Raw genomic sequence first — 19,738 nt, forward strand, 5'->3', positions numbered from 1 at the left:
GTCATGAGCATGCGACGTCACGTACGGCTAAAGCAGCCAATCGTGGAGCAGCTCGACTGTTTGTCATAAACGGAGCGACGTATTTTCGACCTGTCCTTTCCCTTCAGTTAGCTATCCCTCCACCCTCCACTGCGTTAGTCCTGTAAGGGAAATGTCTCTTCGCTGCTGGGATGCCACCCGCACTCTGGGGCCCCGGGTGAGCGGCGGGGCAAGCGGGTTTGGGCGTGGGGTGGGGGAATCCTATTCCTTCAGAGCGCCTACGCCCAATAATAAAGGCCAGTGCTTTTACTGAGCATTTACTTTTAGCCAACGTTGGTTTTAAACGTTTTTCGTGTAATCTCATTTAATTCTCCTGCCAGCCCCATGATACAGAGTCTCTGGCATCAATTTGTTTGAAAGTCTTTCTGGGCCTGCACTGAGGACTTATTTTCTGCTTAGAGTGATTTGTACCTAATATTTATGGACCACTGCAGTGAGCATCCCACACAGCTATTCTGTATTGGACTCTGAATGTGTATAAGACACTCTAGCCGCAGAGAACACAAACTTGTCCCCTAGGCTTTAGCTGTAGACGTGGAGAAGTGCAGTAGCAATCGTGCAACACCCTAACAGGCACTCTTTGAATTGTTGAAGGTTCTTTTGCATTGCATGTGCAGACTTGTGGATTTTGTAGTGTTTTGGCTCTCTCATGCCCTTTTGTGTTCTGATGTAAAAGCCGAATACCATGATTTCTTATGCTTATGACTGGCATGTTCAAACACAGAAATAATGTAACCTAGAAAGTAAAAAACGTTAGGCTTGGTTTTCCCCCTTCCAGTTTTCTGAAACCAACTGGGCATTATTAACCTCCACGTTTCAATACTTATGCTTATTCTCAAAGCTATAGAGACTTATTGCACGCTTCACTTTAAACGTACCTGATTCAAGTCAGGACTAGAAAAATTTTACACTGTGGCACCTTCTTCAGTTACTGCAGTTCAATCTTGTTGAAAGACAAACACCTAGTTCCTGGTAGGTGGTGTACATGAAAGTGTGATATATGTTAGATAGTTCCAGAGATTTCCAAATGTATTCTAAACTCAGTAGTAAACACTTAACTCCTGTTTTGGTTTGGTTCCTTCAGTTATCTTTTATATTATATTCTAATCCCCTAGGCTACTAGAGCTCCTAGTTTGACATAATTTCTGAATGACTTTTTTGGCTTTACCCTTCCTTTTAGGAGTCATGATGGGTTAAAATGAAATTATTCTGGACTCCGCTAAATGAGTGTCATAATGACTCTTTCTTTAGGTATTCGGGAGATATTTATGCAGCCCGGCCAGACTGTTAAGTTCCTTGCCAGATGAAAAAAAGGAACTTTTAAAAAATGGACCAGACCTTCAAGATTTTGTATCTGGTGATCTTGCAGTCAAGAGCACCTGGGATGAATATAAAGGAAACCTAAAACGCCAGAAAGGAGAAAGGTAATTGAAAATTTGAGATAAATGTAATGTCTCGTTCCTTTATTGTGCATTATTTTCAGATATAACCCAGCCCTAGAATCTATTTTTAATATCAGACTTGTTAAATTTAGCTAAAAGTCATTTGAAAGATGTGATAACAGAACTAGATAGAACAGGTAAGTAGATGAAATTGTTAGAATCTTTCTCTTTTCTCTGCACCTTTACCGTCTTAACACTGTCATCTCCTCATTTTCTACCCAGCATCTAACTTCTTTAAAGATTATTGCCTTGCTACTAGTCTGTTGGATCTAGATTACTAGGTGTTGATGATCTAACTTGTGCTTCTCCTAGTCAATTTACATATCACCTGTGGATACCTTGCCTTAATTTAAAAGAAGGATGGCATTTTATGTAGAGGGTAGCTTGTGTTGAGAGATAACTTAATCCAGCTACTTCTATATCACAAGTAGATGGAGTCATGGAGGACCAAGGATATACAGTCTCCACTCCAAAATTTTAGGTCTTTTTTCCATTGAATAACCACCGTAAAATCTAGAATGTAGAGCAGACAGTGCATAGTTGTGATCGTTCCTTACTTTAAACAAATACAGTACTTTTTGGCAGTATCATTCATGAGGGATGAGATATTTTAAAACTGGCTCATTCTTTCATTAGAATAGTGTAACTCTGCCTTTGCAAAAAAAAGGTAGGCATGAGCCTGGTGCCTTGTTAGACTCCATTACCGGTGTTTTGTTTTGTTTTTTTTTGAGACAGAATTTCACTCTTGTTACCCAGGCTGGAGTGCAATGGCGCAATCTTGGCTCACACAACTTCCACCTCCTGGGTTCAGGCAATTCTCCTGCCTCAGCCTCCCGAGTAGCTGGGATTACCGGCATGCACCACCATGCCCAGCTATTTTTTAGTATTTTTAGTAGAGACGGGGTTTCACCATGTTGACCAGGATGGTCTCGATCTCTTGACCTCATGATCCACCCGCCTCGGCCTCCCAAAGTGCTGGGATTACGGGCTTGAGCCACCGTGCCTGGCCCACTATCGGTGTTTTCTAAAGTAGTTTGAGCAAGGCTAAATTTGAGTCTGTGTTCTTACTCCTATGACAGAAATTGTAAGTTATTCTAAGATTATGGAAAAAAATTTATTAACTAGGAATCATAATAGAGGAAATTAACTTCTAAGCTGTGTAATTGTTTGGCAGCATATTTGTTAATAGATAGTTATGTTTGGCTTTCCTCAGGTTAAGACTACCTCCATGGCTAAAGACAGAGATTCCCATGGGGAAAAATTACAATAAACTGAAAAATACTTTGCGGAATTTAAATCTCCATACAGTAAGTTGTCAAAGTGTAAACTGTTCCTCTTAACCAAAAGCCATGTTTCTACATTTATGTAACTTAAAAATTATTAATAAATATGTAAATAATAGCAAAGAAAGTATATCTGTTCAGTGATACATTACTACCAGGAATGGAAATATATTTAAAATCATTTTTTGTGCAAGTAAAAAGATTTTTTGCCCTACAAGTTTGGAAACAAGGCTTTGTTTGTTTGTTTTATATTGCAAATTAGATACATGTTTCACTGGAAAGAATATAAAATTAAATGTGAAGTATGTCACATACACAATGCCATATATAAACCAATCTCCTTAACTGTTCAGTATATATTCCTTCAGATTTCTTTATTTGCACATATGAAGTATATACATTCATAAAGTTTTTAATTTAAAAATGGGATTTTGGCCAGGTGTGGTGGCTCACACCTGTAATCCCAACACTTCAGGAGGCCGAGGCAGGTGGATCACCTGAGGTTAGTAGTTCAAGACCAGCCTGGCCAATATGGCAAAATCGAGTCTCTACTAAAAATACAAAAAAAATAGCTGGGTGTGGTGGCATGAGCCTGTAGTCCCAGCTACTCAGAAAGGAGAAAGGTAATTGAAAATTTGTGCACCTATACTCCCAGCTACTCAGAAGGCTGAGGCAAGAGAATCACTTGAGCCGGGGAGGCAGAGGTTGCAGTGAGCCGAGATCACACCACTGCACTCCAGCCTGGACAAGAGAGCAAGACTCCATCTTAAAAAAGAATAAAAATTCAGGTCTCTCCATTCTTACGTAACTAATTGTATAAGGGAGTATATGCCTTTATAGGACATGTTTACCATGCTCTAATCTTAATATAGAGTTTGGCAGTTTAACAACCTTTTTTTTCAGCAACCTCCCAGGCTCAAGTGATCCTCCCGCCTTAGCCTTCTGAATAGCTGGGAGTATAGGTGCACACCGCCACTCCTGGCTTTTTGTTTTTTTATAGAGACAGGATTTGACTCTGTTGTCCAAACTGGTTCCAGACTTCTGGGCTCAAGCAGTCCTCCCGCCTCAGCCTCCCAAAGTGCTGGAATTATAGGCATGAGCCAGCACACTTGTTTGTAACAGGATTTTTGAATAGTGGATGTCTTCAAAAATGTGGTGTAAGCTATGAGCAGTTTAAAATGTCTAATCACAGTCACCAATTGTTCAGTGGGTGGATTTTGTCAACCTCATGGTGTTCCATTTCCTTTTGCACACAGGTATGTGAGGAAGCTCGATGTCCCAATATTGGAGAGTGTTGGGGAGGTGGAAAATATGCCACCGCCACAGCCACCATCATGGTAAGGCCAGCCTCAGCCTCTACAGCTTCAGTCTAGAAACTGAAAGGGAATATTTTGTGTCTTCTTCCTAGAAATGTGCATTATGAATCTCTGGTCAGATTTTTTATTATGTTTGCATTTGTGAAAAATAAGAAGAAAAAAACCTGATGGAATAATTCAACCTATTGTGATTTCACTCTTCTCTGAGTAAATCTATTATTGGTTCTTTCATCTATCTGAGTTAATCATATGCTGCCTTGAGATATCTCTCCTATCAACTTTTGGAAACATTATTCATGATTGCTTAGCTTTTTATGTGTTTTCCGTTTCATCTATTCAACAAGAAAGGGCTGTACTTTCTGTTTTCACTTCCATAGAGACCTGCACATTGATCTGTTAGTTAAATATTTTATGTCTTTTTAAATCATCTTTTTTGATTACTGAGTAGATACAAAAGAATCTTTATAGGCCAGGTATGACAGCTCATTTCTGTAATCCCAGCATTTTAGGAGGTCAAGGCAGGCAGTGTAGGGTCCAGCCCTGCAGGGTTCTGTGAGCTGCTCCCAGCTGGTGCGGAGACAAGAAATTGTAGAAATAAAAGACACAAGACAGAGATAGAGCAAAGAGAATTTGGGCCCAGGGGTCCACTGCTACTCAAATCGTGGAGATGAGCAGTGGCCCCAAAAGCACTCTCACTTTTATTGAGTTGCAAATCTGGGGGCAGGGTAGGTGGGGCGTGGTCTTGGTCGGAGACTGGGAGCAGGGTAGATAGGGCGCGGCAGTGATAGATAGGGTCAAGTACATCACGTGTCATTCAGGTAGGGGCTCTGGAATTTCTGGCACCCGAAGTGGGGTAAGGAGCATAATGCATCAGCACTGTTTCCATATTTATCAAGAAAGAATTAAAACACTAATATTTATACTACTATTACTGATTATCTTTTCTAAGACAGAAAAGAAGGAACCAGGTGCAGAAGCAGAACGTAAGAGTAGACATGGAACGTGACCACTGAAGCGCAGCACCACACAGAGACAGTTAAGCCCCTGGATGTCTGTGGGTGTCCCTGACAGCTGTCAGGCCTTACCACAAGAGCTTGAAGAAGCGGAGTTTTCTCCAAACTTCGCCAAGAAGGAGATGTCTCGGCCATTTTGGACATCACCTTCCCTAGCTGGCTAAACAGCGGGCACGTTCACAGCGCTGGCCCTGCCGCACAGCCAAGGTGCCCTCCAGCAGCCCTTATGCGGGCATGACAGAGGGCTTACAGTATCTTGCCTTAATGTGATTTATTTCACATTGTCACGCCAGGTTCACACTTCTGACCTGAGAGGCATTAGTAAAAGATCACCTATGAATAACTAAGAGCTCATATGATTAAGTAATAACTACTACAGTTATATTTCTAGTTACTTTCTTTTTCATTATTTATATGGAAATAGGCTGAGGCGTTTTGTTCCTGCCTCGGCGCTTATGGGATCTCCCCAACACAAGGCAGACCATTTGAACCCACGAGTTTGAGACCAGCTGGGCAACATGGTGAAACCCTGTGCATACAAAAAAAAATGTTTTTAAAAATTAGCTGGGCATGGTAGCACTTGCCTATATACCAAACTACTGGGGAGACTGAGATGGGAGGATCACTTGAGCCCAAGAGGTTGAGGCTGTAGTAAGCCATGATCATGCCATGGCATCCCAGCCTAGAATACAAAGCAAGACCCTGTTTCCAAAAAAAAAAAAAAGTGTCTTATAAACTGTGTAAGCTATAAAGGATAACACAACAGACATCCTCATACCTCTAGTGTGAGATTAAAACATTGGCATTATCTTTGAATCCCCCTCTGAACCCCCTAAACTGTATATTTTTCATTTGTTTCCATTTTGATGTAATCATAGCTCACTGTAGCCTTGAACTCCTAGGCTCAAGTGATTCCCCCATCTTAGCCTCCCTGAGTAGCTGAGGCCACAGGTACATGCCACTATACCCAGCTAACTTTTAAAAATATTTTGAGAGACAGGGTCTCACTGTGTTGCCCATGCGGGTCTCAAACTCTAACAATCCTCCCACTTCAGCCCCCACAGTAGCTGGGATTATAGGAGTAAGCCACTGCACTCAGCTTTGTTTTTAAATTTAAATTTTGTGTCCTTTCTTGATCCCATCCCCTTTTTTCTTCGCTGAACACTATTCTTATTGCTGAGTTTACTTCCCTTTCTTTTTAGTTTTATCACATATATTTGTGTTCCTTGACTATTAATTTAGTTTTGAATGTTTCCAATTTCTTATAACAGAACCAAACTATATGCATCCCTTGCAACTTGCTTTATTCTCTCAATATTATGTCCTTGAGGGTCATCTGATTTAAACTGTAACATTTCTATTCTAGTTGATGGGTGACACATGTACAAGAGGTTGCAGATTTTGTTCTGTTAAGACTGCAAGAAATCCTCCTCCACTGGATGCCAGTGAGCCCTACAATACTGCAAAGGCAATTGCAGAGTGGGGTCTGGATTATGTTGTCCTGACATCTGTGGATCGAGATGGTTAGTGTGTCATCATGGCCTCTACCAGCAATTGGCTCTAAATGGTAACATCATCTTGAGCAGTGGATTCTTTTCTTTCTAGATATGCCTGATGGGGGAGCTGAACACATGGCAAAGACTGTATCATATTTAAAGGAAAGGTACTTATTTTTGCCTTTGTTTATGTAATTTAAGGACCTTTTTGGACCCATGTGAGTTCAGTTTATCTAAGTTCTTTACCTTGAAGCAGGGATTATTCACTTTTTGAGGAGTTTCATACTTTCCTGATAATCCACTGGAAATTATGTACACATTTCTTTGGAAGAAGCTTATTTGTATGTACAGATAGATATTTACAGAGAATTTTAGGGACTCACGAACTTATCCACAGACCTTTAGCCCATAGGATCCCACCTTCATATTAGAACATTAGTCTAAACTTTGAATAATTTTCTGTAAAAAGTGTAAACCTGGTCTTAGTACTGACTTTTTTTTTTTAAGACAGAGTCTTGCTCTTTCACCCAGGCTGGAGTACAATGGCACCATCTCACTGCAACCTCTGCCTTCTAGGTTCAAGCCTCTCGAGTAGCTGGGATTACAGGCAAGCACCATCCTGCTCAGCTAATTTTTGTACTTTTAGTAGAAACAGAGTTTCACCATATTGGACAGGCTGGTCTCCAACTCCTGACCTCCAGTGATCCAACTGCCTCAGCCTCCCAAGTAGCTGGGACTACAGGTACATACTACCATGCTTGGCTAATTTTTTAAAGTGTTTTTTAGAGACAGAATCTTGCTATGTTGCCCAGGCTGGTCTCAAACTCCTAGCCTCAAGCAATACTCCTGCCTCACCCTCCCAAAGTGTTGGGAGTATTCTAATTTTCTACAGCTCAGTACTAGTTTGGTGCCTAAGCACGCTTAGTAAATTTTTTCAATGATTCCGCAGAATTTTCTTTTTCTCTTTTTATTATTTTTTTGAGACTGAGTCTCGCTCTGTTGCCCAGGCTGGAGTGCAATAGCATGATCTCGGATCACTGCAACCTCCACCTCCTGGATTTAAGTGATTCTCCTGCCTCAGCCTCCCCTTTAGCTGGGATTACAGGCACTTGCCACCATGCCCGACTAAGTTTTGTATTTTTAGTAGAGACAGCGTTTCACTGTGTTGGTCAGGCTGGTCTCGAACTCTTGACCTTGTGATCTGCCCACCTCGACCTCCCAAAGTGCTGGGATTACAGGCGTGAGCCACCACACCTGGCCTGATTCCCCAGTATTTTCTATTTCCTCTTTACTGTAGTTAACTTTTGAAAAATCTGTTTGCAGCCCACTAAGTTTATTTTACATGCTTCAGTGGGTCTCAGCTTGCAGTTTAAAAAAGCAGTAGAACCAAGCACAGTAGTTCACTCCTGTAGTCCCAGCACTTTGGGAGGCCAAAGCAGGAAGATTGCTTTAGGCCGGGTGATGAAGACCAGCCTGGGCAACACAGGGAGATGCTGTCTCTACAAAAAATAAATTAAAAAAAAAAATAGCTGCTTGGGAGGCTGAGGCAGAAGGATTGCTTGAGCCCAGGAGTTGAAAGTTACAGTGAGCTATGATGCACTAGGCCACGAGCAAGACCCTGTTTTTATAAAAAACAATAACAACACAGAGTTATAGGATATGTTCTTTGAACATCTCTTATATTCATGATAAGGGTATACATGTGGTTACATGTGGTCTTTTCCACATCTTTTCTTTCAGGGAACAACTCATATTTTGCGATTGGGTTTGTGAAAAAATTCGTCAGCTGTTTCAGTCATTTTTGCTAGTGTCAAAGGGAACAGCTCTATGACCCAGTTCACATTATAATGCTTGGATGAATAGATATAGCCACAATATAAATAGGAAGATTACTATTTAGCTCATACTTCATTTATCAAAGCTTATAACTCAGCAACCCAGAAAATAGTTTTTAAAACCCATAGCACTTTTGAAATATTTGCCTAGCGAAAGGGAGAAGAGCATGTGTGATTTGATGAATTTAAGAAATATCTCAGCCGGGCGCAGTGGCTCAAGCCTGTAATCCCAGCACTTTGGGAGGCTGAGGTGGGTGGATCACAAGGTCAAGAGATCGAGACCATCCTGGTCAACATGGTGAAACCCCATCTCTACTAAAACTACAAAAAATTAGCTGGGCATGGTGGTGCATGCCTGTGATCCCAGCTACTCAGGAGGCTGAGGCAGGAGAATTGCTTGAACCCAGGAGGTGGAGGTTGCGGTGAGCCAAGATCGCACCATTGCACACCAACCTTGGTAACAAGAGCGAAACTCAGTCTCAAAAAAAAAAATAAATAAAATAAAGAAATATCTCGGCCAAGTGCTGTGGCTCACACCTGTAATCCCAGCACTTTGGGAGGCCAAGGCAGGTGGATCATGAGGTCAAGATACCGAGACCATCGTGGCTAACATGGTAAAACCCTGTCTCTACTAAGAATACAAAAATTAGCTGGGCCTGGTGGCGTGCACGTGTAGTCCCAGCCACTCAGGAGGCTGAGGCAGGAGAATTGCTTGAACCCAGGAGGTGGAGGTTGCAGTGAGCCAAGATCACGCCACTGCACTCCAGCCTGGTGCCTGGCAACAGAGCAAGACTCTGTCTCAAAAAAAAAAAAGAAATAACTCAATTTACTTCCAAAGAGTAAAGTTTTATATTTAATGTTTTAATATTTCATGTTTTAATTTCTTACAATTAATTAATTTTTCTAAAACCTCAAATTAGGTTTAAAAGTCTACTTACATAATATCAGATTTTATTCTATTTGCCTAAAGGTGTGTTTTAACTGTTGTGTACATAGTATTTAATGTTTTGCTTGTGTTTTTTTTTTCATATAATGGTTCATATGAACATCTGTATGTTCATACTTTTCTTGGCAAAGTTCTAAAGGTTACTGTGTTGAAACATACTGAATGAGTACTGAAAATTTCTATTTTGAGCAACAAGTATGTCAATTCTTTCTGTTTGATATTTCTCTTTTTTCCCCCTAGGAATCCAGAAATTCTTGTGGAATGCCTTACCCCTGATTTTCGAGGGAATCTCAAAGCAATAGAAAAAGTTGCTCTGTCAGGATTAGATGTGTATGCACATAATGTAGAAACAGTCCCAGAATTACAGAGGTGAATACCTGTACAAAGTAATGTCGGGAAGTTAGGAGGGTCAAAATATGCTATATATTATCACCTTTTCCAGGGCTGAACTTTGTCATTGACTTTTACAGAGTAAACTCTATTCTTTTTTGTTTTTTAGGCAAACTCAATCTATATCTATTACATAAAAATCAAAATGTCACCAGCAGAAACAGCATAAGCATCATCCATAGTATTTCCATGCAGCAATATCAGTTTCTAACACCTTAGTTTTATATTATAAATACTATGTTTATACTACATATTCGTACTTTTATATTTATAATATACTTTTATATTATAAACATTAAAATGTTAATAACTCATATTACTAACTGTTATGGTGTGTTTTAATACAGGCAAATAATGAACCTTTTTTTTCTTTTGCTTTAACATAATATCATACTGCAAATTTCAATGAGTTGTTTGTTCCCCCCTCCCCCTAAAAAACAGTTTTCAAAGCGGGGGAAAATTACACTAGACCAATTGCTTTGGTTTTAATTCTAAAGAAAAGACTTTAAAATTATATTTGGCGCTAACATATGCAATAAATGATGCAGAAGAAAAACTCGTATCATTCAGATGTAGTTTAAATCTTTTTTTAAAAGTAGACACTAGGCCAGCGCAGTGGCTCAATCCTGTAATCCCAGCACTTTGGGAGGCCGAGGCGGGTGGATCACAAGGTCAAGAAATTGAGATCATCCTGGCCAACATGGTGAAACCCCATCTCTACTAAAAATACAAAATTTCGCTGGGCATTTGGCACGAGTCTGTAGTCCCCGCTGCTCAGGAGGCTGAGGTGGAAGAATTGCTTGAACCCGGGAGGCAGAGGTTGCAGTGAGCTGAGACTGCGCCACTGCACTCCAGCCTGGCAACAGAGCAAGACTCCATCTCAAAAAAAAAAAAAAAAAGTAGACACTATACTTTCTTACTCCTAATAATTTCATTAATTAACAATAATTATTGGCAAGTAACACCGATATAAGAAAAAAATAATTAAGGATTGTTATCCACATCCATGTAATAACTATATTCAAATTTTAGAAAAGTCAACATTTTAAGCTTCAGGCAAGATTAATATTTTTTTCTTTAATTGTAGCTTTTAGCAATGATTTTATTAGCTTCTACATATTATCTGTGTCATAGAGCCTGAAAGAAGTTAGAGTAAACAATAACCAGCATTTTCGCTAAATTATAAAAAGAGACCATAACTTAATTTTAGTGGAGAAATTCTGTTAAAAAGTAATTTCTATATTGTCAGTTTCACAGTTATTTTTAATTCATAAATTTGTTTCCTCTCTTTCTTTTAGATAGCCTCTGATGAAAAACAATTACCGCAAATAAAGCTCTGTTAGAATTCAAATGAAATCCAGTTTAACATCAGAAGCTTTCTAGCCTTTTGGCTTAAATGATAAGTCATTTAAGCCATGGTGGTTTGGCCATTGTTGAAGTCTAACACAGCCTATTCCCACCTTGTCATAATACCACCACCAGTGGGTGCCAATTTCCCTGGTTTCGCTTAAGAAACATTATTCTTTCCAGTGAAAATTCCAGAATCATGCATTTCTTTACCTGAGAGATGGCAGTGTTGTGTACTCACCAGCAGAGGGCGGCTTGGTCTTCAGAAAAGAAATCAAAGTTTCAACCCTCTGACATGTGGGTTCAGCTTTTTTTTTTTCTTTGTTCAGTCTACTCTCTTATTTCTGCTTTTTTCCCTTTCTCTTCTACTTTTTCACTTCAGAATTCTGGTTTCTCAGTGCATAAATGGAAGTAATTTCTATTCTACTGTTCTCTGCCCCAGGCTTAAGACAGAGCTAGGGAGCCCAGTGAGGCCTTTTCTTTCCTAAATGAACAGTTTAGGCATTTGTGCATAAATGCTACCTGTGAACTAGGTAATTTAAGATAATTTGCAGAATGTACTTCTCTGGTCTTTCAGGTTACTTGCATAACTATGTACTTGGTTGAACTTGTAATTCTTACTGACAACAGTCCTGCTGTTTTCCAGTAAAGTTCGTGATCCTCGGGCCAATTTTGATCAGTCCCTACGTGTACTGAAACATGCCAAGAAGGTTCAGCCTGATGTTATTTCTAAAACATCTATAATGTTGGGTTTAGGCGAGAATGATGAGCAAGTATATGCAACAATGAAAGGTAAAGAAATTGAAAAATGAAAAAAATATTTCCCATATAATTTGAGTAATAGCAGGAACCCACTCACTTCCAAGGCCCTTCTAAGAACACAAAGTATATGGTTATAAACGGCAGCATAAAAAGGAAACAAACTTGCACATGTACCCCCACATCTAGAAAAATAAAGGACAGGAAATAGATTTTCTTAGAATTTCGTGGAGTGACACGCATGAAGCTCAGGATACAAAATTTGTATCCCATTTTATTCCCCATCCTTGCAGCCACTGAAAGCATGATTTCATTCACTTTTCTCATTCTGTCATTGGACACTTTTGGAGAGCCAGCCAGGTACCAGGAACTGCCAATTCATAGATGAATGAGACCAATCCAGGCCTCTGAGAAACAGCTTACTTGTAGTGTTGTCACATAATATGCTGTGCTTTGGACTTTCCTGAACCTTAGTCCCATAAGTCCATTTGCTTTGTGATTCTTGGGCTTCTTAAACTTTGAAATTTAAAAGTTTTAATTTTAGCTGAGGATCCTTGGACTACTTGTAGTTATTTAGGGGTTCAAAGAGTAGTAAATACATATAGTAATTAAGAGCTGCTGTTTACCACATTGCATACAGTTTGTTATTAGAAAGATTCTGGGGGCTGGGCGTGGTGGCTCAAGCCTGTAGTCTCACCATTTTGGGAGGCCAAGGTGGGTGGATCACGAGGTTAAGAGATCAAGACCATCCTGGTCAACATGGTGAAACCCCATCTCTACTAAAAATACAAAAATTAGCTGGGCATGGTGGCACATGCCTGTAATCCCAGCTATTCAGGAGGCTGAGGCAGGAGAATTGCCTGAACCCAGGAGGCGGAGGTTGCGGTGAGCTGAGATGACGCCATTGCACTCCAGCCTGGGTAACAAAGAGCGAAACTCTGCCTCAAAAAAAGAAAAGAAAGATTCTGATGTCACAGTTTAAGTCACAGCCCCCATAGCATATATTGTGCATTGAGTAAAAGCCTAATGTAACATATTTGGTCTATAATATAGGTGTATTCGGGTTTTTGCATATACCAGTTCCCTTACCTTTTCTGCCTAACAGACTCCTACTCTAAAACACCCTCCACTACTATTTTAGCATTTATTCCGTAGTATTAGAGGTATTTATCCTTGTATCTATCAGCCCCACATGACTGTCTTAATTATTATTGTTTTCAGTCCTTACCCCATTCCCTGGCATAAAATACTTTTGAATGAATACGTGTTGTCTTATTCCCCAACATGTGGATTATGGACTGGCATAAAGTTCACACAGTTTTTAAATATTCCTCAGGAAAATTGCACTTAAATCTGCAATTAAAGTATTTGCTACTATAATTTGTGCTTTTCTTCCTACAGCACTTCGTGAGGCAGATGTAGACTGCTTGACTTTAGGACAATATATGCAGCCAACAAGGCGTCACCTTAAGGTACATGTATCTTGATTTGCCGAATGTTTCTTGGTAATCTGAATTAAATCTTCTCTGTCCACAAGTAAAATTAAGAAAATGCTGAATTTTCAGTATACTACTCCATGTATAGTTGTCCCTTGAACAATGCAGGGGTTAGGGATGCCAAACCCCTGCACAATCAAAAATGCAAATTTTTTTTTTTTAGGTGACGGAGTCTTGCTCTGTCACCTAAGCTGGAGTGCAGTGGTGTAATCTCAGCTCACTGCAACCTCTACCTCCCGGGTTCAAGTGATTCTCATGCCTCAGCCTCTGAGTAGCTGGTATTACAGGTGCCTGCCACCATGCCTGGCTAATTTTTTGTATTTTTAGTAGAGACAGGATTTCACCATGTTGCCTAGGCTGGTCTCGAACTCCTGAGCTCAGGCAGTCTGCCCGCCTCAGTCTCCCAAAGTGCTAGGATTACAGGCGTGAGCCACTGCGCCCAGCCCATTGTATAGCTTTTGACTCCCCAAAAAACATAACTACTAATGGCCTCCTGTTGATCAGAATATTACATGTATTTTATATATATGTGTACATATATATGTATATACATGCTTAAAGTGAGCTAGAGAAAATAAAATGTTTTTCTAAGAAAATCATAAGAGAAAATATATTTACTAGTCATTAAGTGGAAGTGGACCATCATAAAGGTCTTAATCCTCATCATCTTCATGTAGATAAGATGGATGGAGGCTGAGGAGGAGAGGGAAGAGGAATAGTTGGTCTTGCTGTCTCAGCAGTGGCAGAAATGGAAGAAACTCCTTGTAAAAGTGGGCCCATGCAGTTTAAACCCATGTTGTTCAAGGGTCAACTGAATGTTTACAAGTGCCAGTTTCCATTTTATTACCTACATAAATCAGCTACACTGGCACATATTTGCTGCCTCCCCCATTCTCTCCACAAATTTTACAACTCAAGTAAACTTAGAATTTGAAAGTTGGGAAATTGCCCTCATTTACACTTGATTATTGTGTAACTTGCTTTGGTTATATTAGAGCCAGAGGTGAAGTAAGAATGAGAAACTATTCTTTCTATCATGGACATGTATCCGTTCACTAAAGAAACTTGGGTTGAGCGGTGACCATGTACCAGTCACAGTGCTAAGCGGAAGATACAAGTTGAGTAAGACAGTCTTGTCCTCAAGAATTGGATAGGCATGAGTAATTCTTGAATTTACCTGTTAATCAATGAAGGAAAAATGTAGATAAATAATCTCTATAGATAATCTCTTCTTTCTCTGTTCTTTGGAATAGCCAGTGTAGCACAAAATTGATGTTTCCTTGCCTCTGTAATTCCCTGTATTTACATTCCAATAGAGTGGCCAATAAGTAACCAGTAAATACATAGTCAGGGAGGAGAGAGAGGATGAAAACCTGGGGATGGGGGTAAAATAAATTATGCAGTGAAAAGCATTCTGCATACATGGGGATAGACTTCCTGCAGAATCAAAGAGGAATTCTAAAATCTGATCGAAGTAATTATTTAAATCCAGGTTGAAGAATATGTTACTCCTGAAAAATTCAAATACTGGGAAAAAGTAGGAAATGAACTTGGATTTCATTATACTGCAAGTGGCCCTTTGGTGCGTTCCTCATATAAAGCAGGTAAGTTAGATTGCGGGGCGTTGTTTTGTTTAGGCCATTAACTTTCTACAAGGAGTGCTACCACAAATCACCAAAACTCCTGACAAATTCGAATAGCTTTGGTGGTCTTGGTAGGAAGCTAGGGTTTTTTCTGGAACAACCTTAGGAGCTTTGTTCCATGGGATCATATTTAGGAAAAGTTTCTCTTAATCCTTTGTTTCTTAAACAAATTCAGCTCCTTGCTTTATAACTCAGCTACTATAGTAAAAGTAGAAACAATTAGTTCATTAATTTATTCTGTGTGTGGATTTCTTTAGCAGATTATTCAGAAATGACAGAGCATGTCAAGCATCTAATAGGGTTTTCTGAGAAATACATACTCATTTGAAAATGATGCCAGCTACATCTCCAGACTCCCGAATTCAATCAGTTTAAGCACTGAAAAGTATCTATTTGATGGCATTGCTTGCATCATTAAATTTCTTTGTATTATTTCCCCAGAGGCAACTGAAAAATATCCATCAGATTATTTTTCTCCATAGAAAAACGTTTAGTGGTTTTACTAGCTACAGTGCAATTTTTTTTTACCTTTGGAATTTCAGCTCCCTTTTTTTTTTTTTTTTTTTTAAGACGGGGTTTTGCTCTTGTCACCCAGGCTGAGTGCAATAGCGTGATCTCGCTTACTGCAGCCTCCGCCTCCTGGGTTCAAGCAATTCTCCTGCCTCAGCCTCCTGAGTAGCTGGGATTATAGGTGCCTGCCACCATGCCTGGCTAATTTTTGTATTTTTAATAGAGTCTGGGTTTCACCATGTTGGCCTGGCTGGTCTTGAACTCTTGACCTCATGATACGCCCATTTCGGCCTCCTAAAGTTCTGGGATTACAGGCATGGCCTTCAGCTCTTATTTTAATCAATAGTTTGAATTGATTTATGAAAATAAAATCATTTTCCACGGGATAAAAAGTCATGTGATAATGATTGTCAGAGGATCCATAAGAACATATCTGAAGACTGAATTTAATCTGGAAAGTGTTTATGATGTCCCTGTCAGTTGGACTTAACAATTATAATAATTAAGAATAAATAGGCCAGGCAAGGTGGCTCATGCCTATAATCCCAGCACTTTGGAAGGCTACGGCCAGAGGATTACTTGAGCCTAGGAGTTGAAGGATGCAGTGAGCTATGATTGTGTCACTACAACTCCAGCCTGGGTGACAGAGCAAGACACTGTCTCAGGGGCCGGGCGCAGTGGCTCACACCTATAATCCCAGCACTTTGGGAAGCCGAGGCGGGTGGATCACGAGGTCAAGAGATCAAGACCATCCTGATCAACATGTTGAAACACCGTCTCTACTAAAAATACAAAAATTAGCTGGGCATGGTGGCGCAGCCTGTAGTCCCAGCTACTTGGGATGCTGAGGTAGGAGAATTGCTTGAACCCAGGAGGCAGAGATTGTGGTGTGCCGAGATCGTGCCATTGCACTCCAGCCTGGGTAACAAGAGTGAAACTCCATCTCAAAAAAAAAAACGCACTGTCTCAAAATAAAAATCAAATGGGCTGGGCGCGGTGACTCATGCCTGTAATCCCAGTACTTTAGGAGGCCAAGGCGGGTGGATCACTAGGTCAGGAGTTCAAGATTAGCCTGACCAACATGGTGAAACCCTTTCTTTACTAAAAATACAAAAATTAGCCAGGCATGGTGGCATGCACCTGTAATCCCAGCTATGAAGGAGGCTGAGGCAGGAGAATTGCTTGAATGCGGGAGGCAGAGGTTGCAGTGAGCCAAGATCTCTCCATAGCATTCCAGCGTGGCAACAAGAGCGAAACTTTGTCTCAAAAAAAATAAAATGAAAAAAGAAACAGCTAGGCCAGCTGTGGTGGTGTGTGCCTATAGTCCCACCTTCTTGGGACACTGAGGCAGAAGGATCGCCTGGACCCAGGAGTTCAAATCTGGCCTGAGCAACATCGTGAGAACTCATCTCTTTAAAAGTAAAATAGGTATTTTAAATATATATATCTAAAGTGATGATGTTTTGAATGATTGCTTCATGTGTTGGGGTCTGAATCTTAATATCTTTAAATTAGACAAATTCTATTTGAAAAAATTAATGCTTTAGTATTAGTAATATTCAGTATGTTCTTATAAAGACATTTAAGGCTGGGTGCAGTGGCTCATGCTTGTAATCCTAGCACTTTGGGAGGCCAAGGCAGGTGGATCACTTAGGCCCAGGAGTTCAAGACCAGCCTGGGCAACATGGCAAAACCCTTTCTTTACAAAAATACAAAAATTAGCCAGGTGGCTGCTTTGCTGAGTGGTGGTGGGTGCCTTTAGTCCTAGCTACTCAGAAGGCTGAGGTAGGAGGATCACCTGATCCAAGGAGGTTGAGACTGCAGTGAGCTGTGATCGTGCCACTGCACTTCAGCCTGAGTGACAGAGTGAGACCCTGTCTCAAAAATAAGTAAAGTAAAAACAGTAATTTAAAACATTTTAATGAACTAATAGCTTATTGTAGTTTAAAACCCAAGAATTTGATTCAGCACTGACTAGACAGGGTGTGGGGACTTTGAAAACTAATAATTGTAAGTGATTTAGTCTTTAGGCAGCACTGCTGGCAAGCTAAGTACATGTGAAGGATAGAACCACTATCAGCTTCTAGAATGGTTAGAGTAATATCCTTTGAAAGGAGTTTTTATATTATTTTGTAAAGAAAAAATTCTAACATATAAAAGGAAGTAAATTATGAACTTTTTGATTCTTTCTAAATTACTAGGAAAAGATCAAATTCTGGTACATGATGTGCATTAGACTCAAATTTAGGGTCTGGTAAAGTTGGTGCTACTCCTATGACATTTGGAGGAGGTATGGAGCAGCGTGATTACTTGGCTGGGTCATGAGCCTTGAGATTTGCAGAGATTATGTGTAGACATGCTCATCACAGTTCTCCTCATATGTAAGATGGCAAAGAGAAGTTAATCAGACTCCTCATAAAATCAGGTCTCTAGTGCTGCGCTCTACCAATAAGCATTGAGCCATGCCATAAGAGTGATAGACCAAATGGAACACTAATGGCCTAAAAAGAGAATGTCCCCTCTAAGCTGCTAACTTATTGCGTAGGCACAACTCAAGCGGTGGGGAGAAAGCCCATTACAGATGAAGAGCTCTTGCTTCCCTCAAGGGGAATAAGCTAAAGAGATTCCATCAGATGAGTGTGCTCAACTGCAACGAGGTCTGTTTTATAAACATCAGATCCAGCCTAATAATGTAGCAGAATTGCTCTCGGAAATGAATTTTGCCAACAGCAATATTTTGACAGTGATGAGAAATAGATATTGCACATAAAATGGAATAAATGTGCAGACCCATAGATACAGTAGGGTCACCGTTTGTAATATTGGGTTACTAGAAAGAATAATAGAAGAGACTGTAGTCATTATTACTGGGGAGAAGGACCAAGGATATTTAGGTTGGAAAAATGTTGCCATTGAGGTTTGAGAAGAGAGAAGTGCCAGTAAATACCAAGTCTTAAAGGGAAACACCAAAAATAGAATTCTGAAATAGTTGTCTCACTATTATTTACTTTACCTTGATATTAATGTGTTTTCCTTTTTCCTAACAGGTGAATTTTTCCTGAAAAATCTAGTGACTAAAAGAAAAACAAAAGCCTCCTAAAACTTCAACAAGACCTTCAAGATCACAGAAATTTTTTAAAATTTGATTCCAGTTAATAACAGAGGTGGCATCAGAATGCCTGGACTGTAGTAGGTGTACCCCTTCTCTTTGCTTTAAAAAAAAAAAGTCAGTAGCCAAGCACGGTGGCTCGCGCCCGTAATCTCAGCACTTCAGGAGGCCGAGGCAGATTACCTCTGGTCAGGAGACCAGCCTGGCCAACATGGTGAAACCCCATCTTCAACTTAGCTGGGCATGGTGGTGGGTGCCTGTAATCTCAGCTACCTGGGAGGCTGAGGCAAGAGAATCGCTTGAACCTGGGAGGTGGAGGTTGCAGTGAGCCAAGATTGCTCCATTGCCCTCCAACCTGGGTGACAAGAACAAGACTCTGTCTCAAAAAAATAAATAGGAAAAAAAAGTCAATAAACTGTACAGATTTAATTATAGTAATTCACTTGGCTTTTAGTATATCTTCTTTGTCCCAATAGAGTTGCTTGCTATGATGTAATCTTAAAATATCTTTAGGACAGGCACAGTAGCTCAAGCTTGTAATCCCAGCACTTTGGGAGGCCGAGGTGGGTGGATCACGAGGTCAAGAGATCGAGACCATCCTGGTCAACATGGTGAAACCCCATCTCTACTAAAAACACAAAAAATTAGCTTGGCATGGTGGCATGTGCCTGTGATCTCAGCTACTCAGGAGGCTGAGGCAGGAGAATTGCCTGAACCCAGGAGGTGGAGGTTGCGGTGAGCCGAGATCACGCCATTGCACTCCAGCCTGGGTAACAAGAGCGAAACTCCGTCTCAAAAAATAAATAAATAAATAAAAAATAAAATATCTTTGTAAGAATTTTCTGTTAACATACTTTTAAAATGCATTAAAAACTTCCAGAGACAGGGCATGGTGGCTCACACCTATAATCCCAACACTTTGGGAGGCCAAGGCAGGTGGATCACTTGAACCCAGGAGTTTGAGACCAGCCTGGGCAATGTGATGAGACCCCATCTCTACAAAAGAAATGTTTTAATTGGCCAGTTGTGGTGGCATGTACCTGTAGTCCCAGCTACTCAGGCTAGGGTGAGAGGATCACTTGAACCTGGGAAGCGGAGGTTGCAGTGAGCCCAG

The 19,738-nt window shown here is 40.3% G+C and overlaps 1 protein-coding gene across 2 annotated transcripts; it reads left to right on the plus strand.

The window, feature by feature from the left end:
* The first annotated feature begins 80 nt into the window (after positions 1-80).
* LIAS (lipoic acid synthetase) lies at positions 81-19,062 on the plus strand. 2 transcript variants are annotated; one of them, XM_003927524.4, is made up of 11 exons: positions 81-196; positions 1,291-1,463; positions 2,695-2,788; positions 4,021-4,101; positions 6,460-6,616; positions 6,699-6,756; positions 9,611-9,739; positions 11,754-11,899; positions 13,268-13,338; positions 14,855-14,966; positions 18,563-19,062. In XM_003927524.4, the coding sequence occupies exons 1-11, from the start codon at positions 152-154 to the stop codon at positions 18,613-18,615; spliced, it is 1,119 nt and encodes a 372-aa protein (XP_003927573.3). In that variant the 5' UTR covers positions 81-151; the 3' UTR covers positions 18,616-19,062. The 2 variants fall into 2 exon arrangements, with proteins under 2 accessions (XP_003927573.3, XP_039324057.2); XM_039468123.2 differs by lacking the exons at positions 2,695-2,788; positions 6,460-6,616; positions 6,699-6,756.
* Positions 19,063-19,738: the final 676 nt, after the last annotated feature.

The sequence above is a fragment of the Saimiri boliviensis genome, chromosome 3 (assembly GCF_048565385.1).
Source record: "Saimiri boliviensis isolate mSaiBol1 chromosome 3, mSaiBol1.pri, whole genome shotgun sequence".
NCBI classification, from domain to species: Eukaryota; Metazoa; Chordata; class Mammalia; order Primates; family Cebidae; genus Saimiri; species Saimiri boliviensis.

Excerpts from the sequence above, each read along its gene's own strand:
- LIAS (XM_003927524.4), top strand. The coding sequence starts at position 152 with ATGTCTCTTCGCTGCTGGGATGCCACCCGCACTCTGGGGCCCCGG. Across the intron at positions 6,757-9,610 it reads GTATCATATTTAAAGGAAAG|GAATCCAGAAATTCTTGTGG; the intron begins GTACTTATTTTT and ends TTTTCCCCCTAG. Across the intron at positions 13,339-14,854 it reads CAACAAGGCGTCACCTTAAG|GTTGAAGAATATGTTACTCC; the intron begins GTACATGTATCT and ends ATTTAAATCCAG.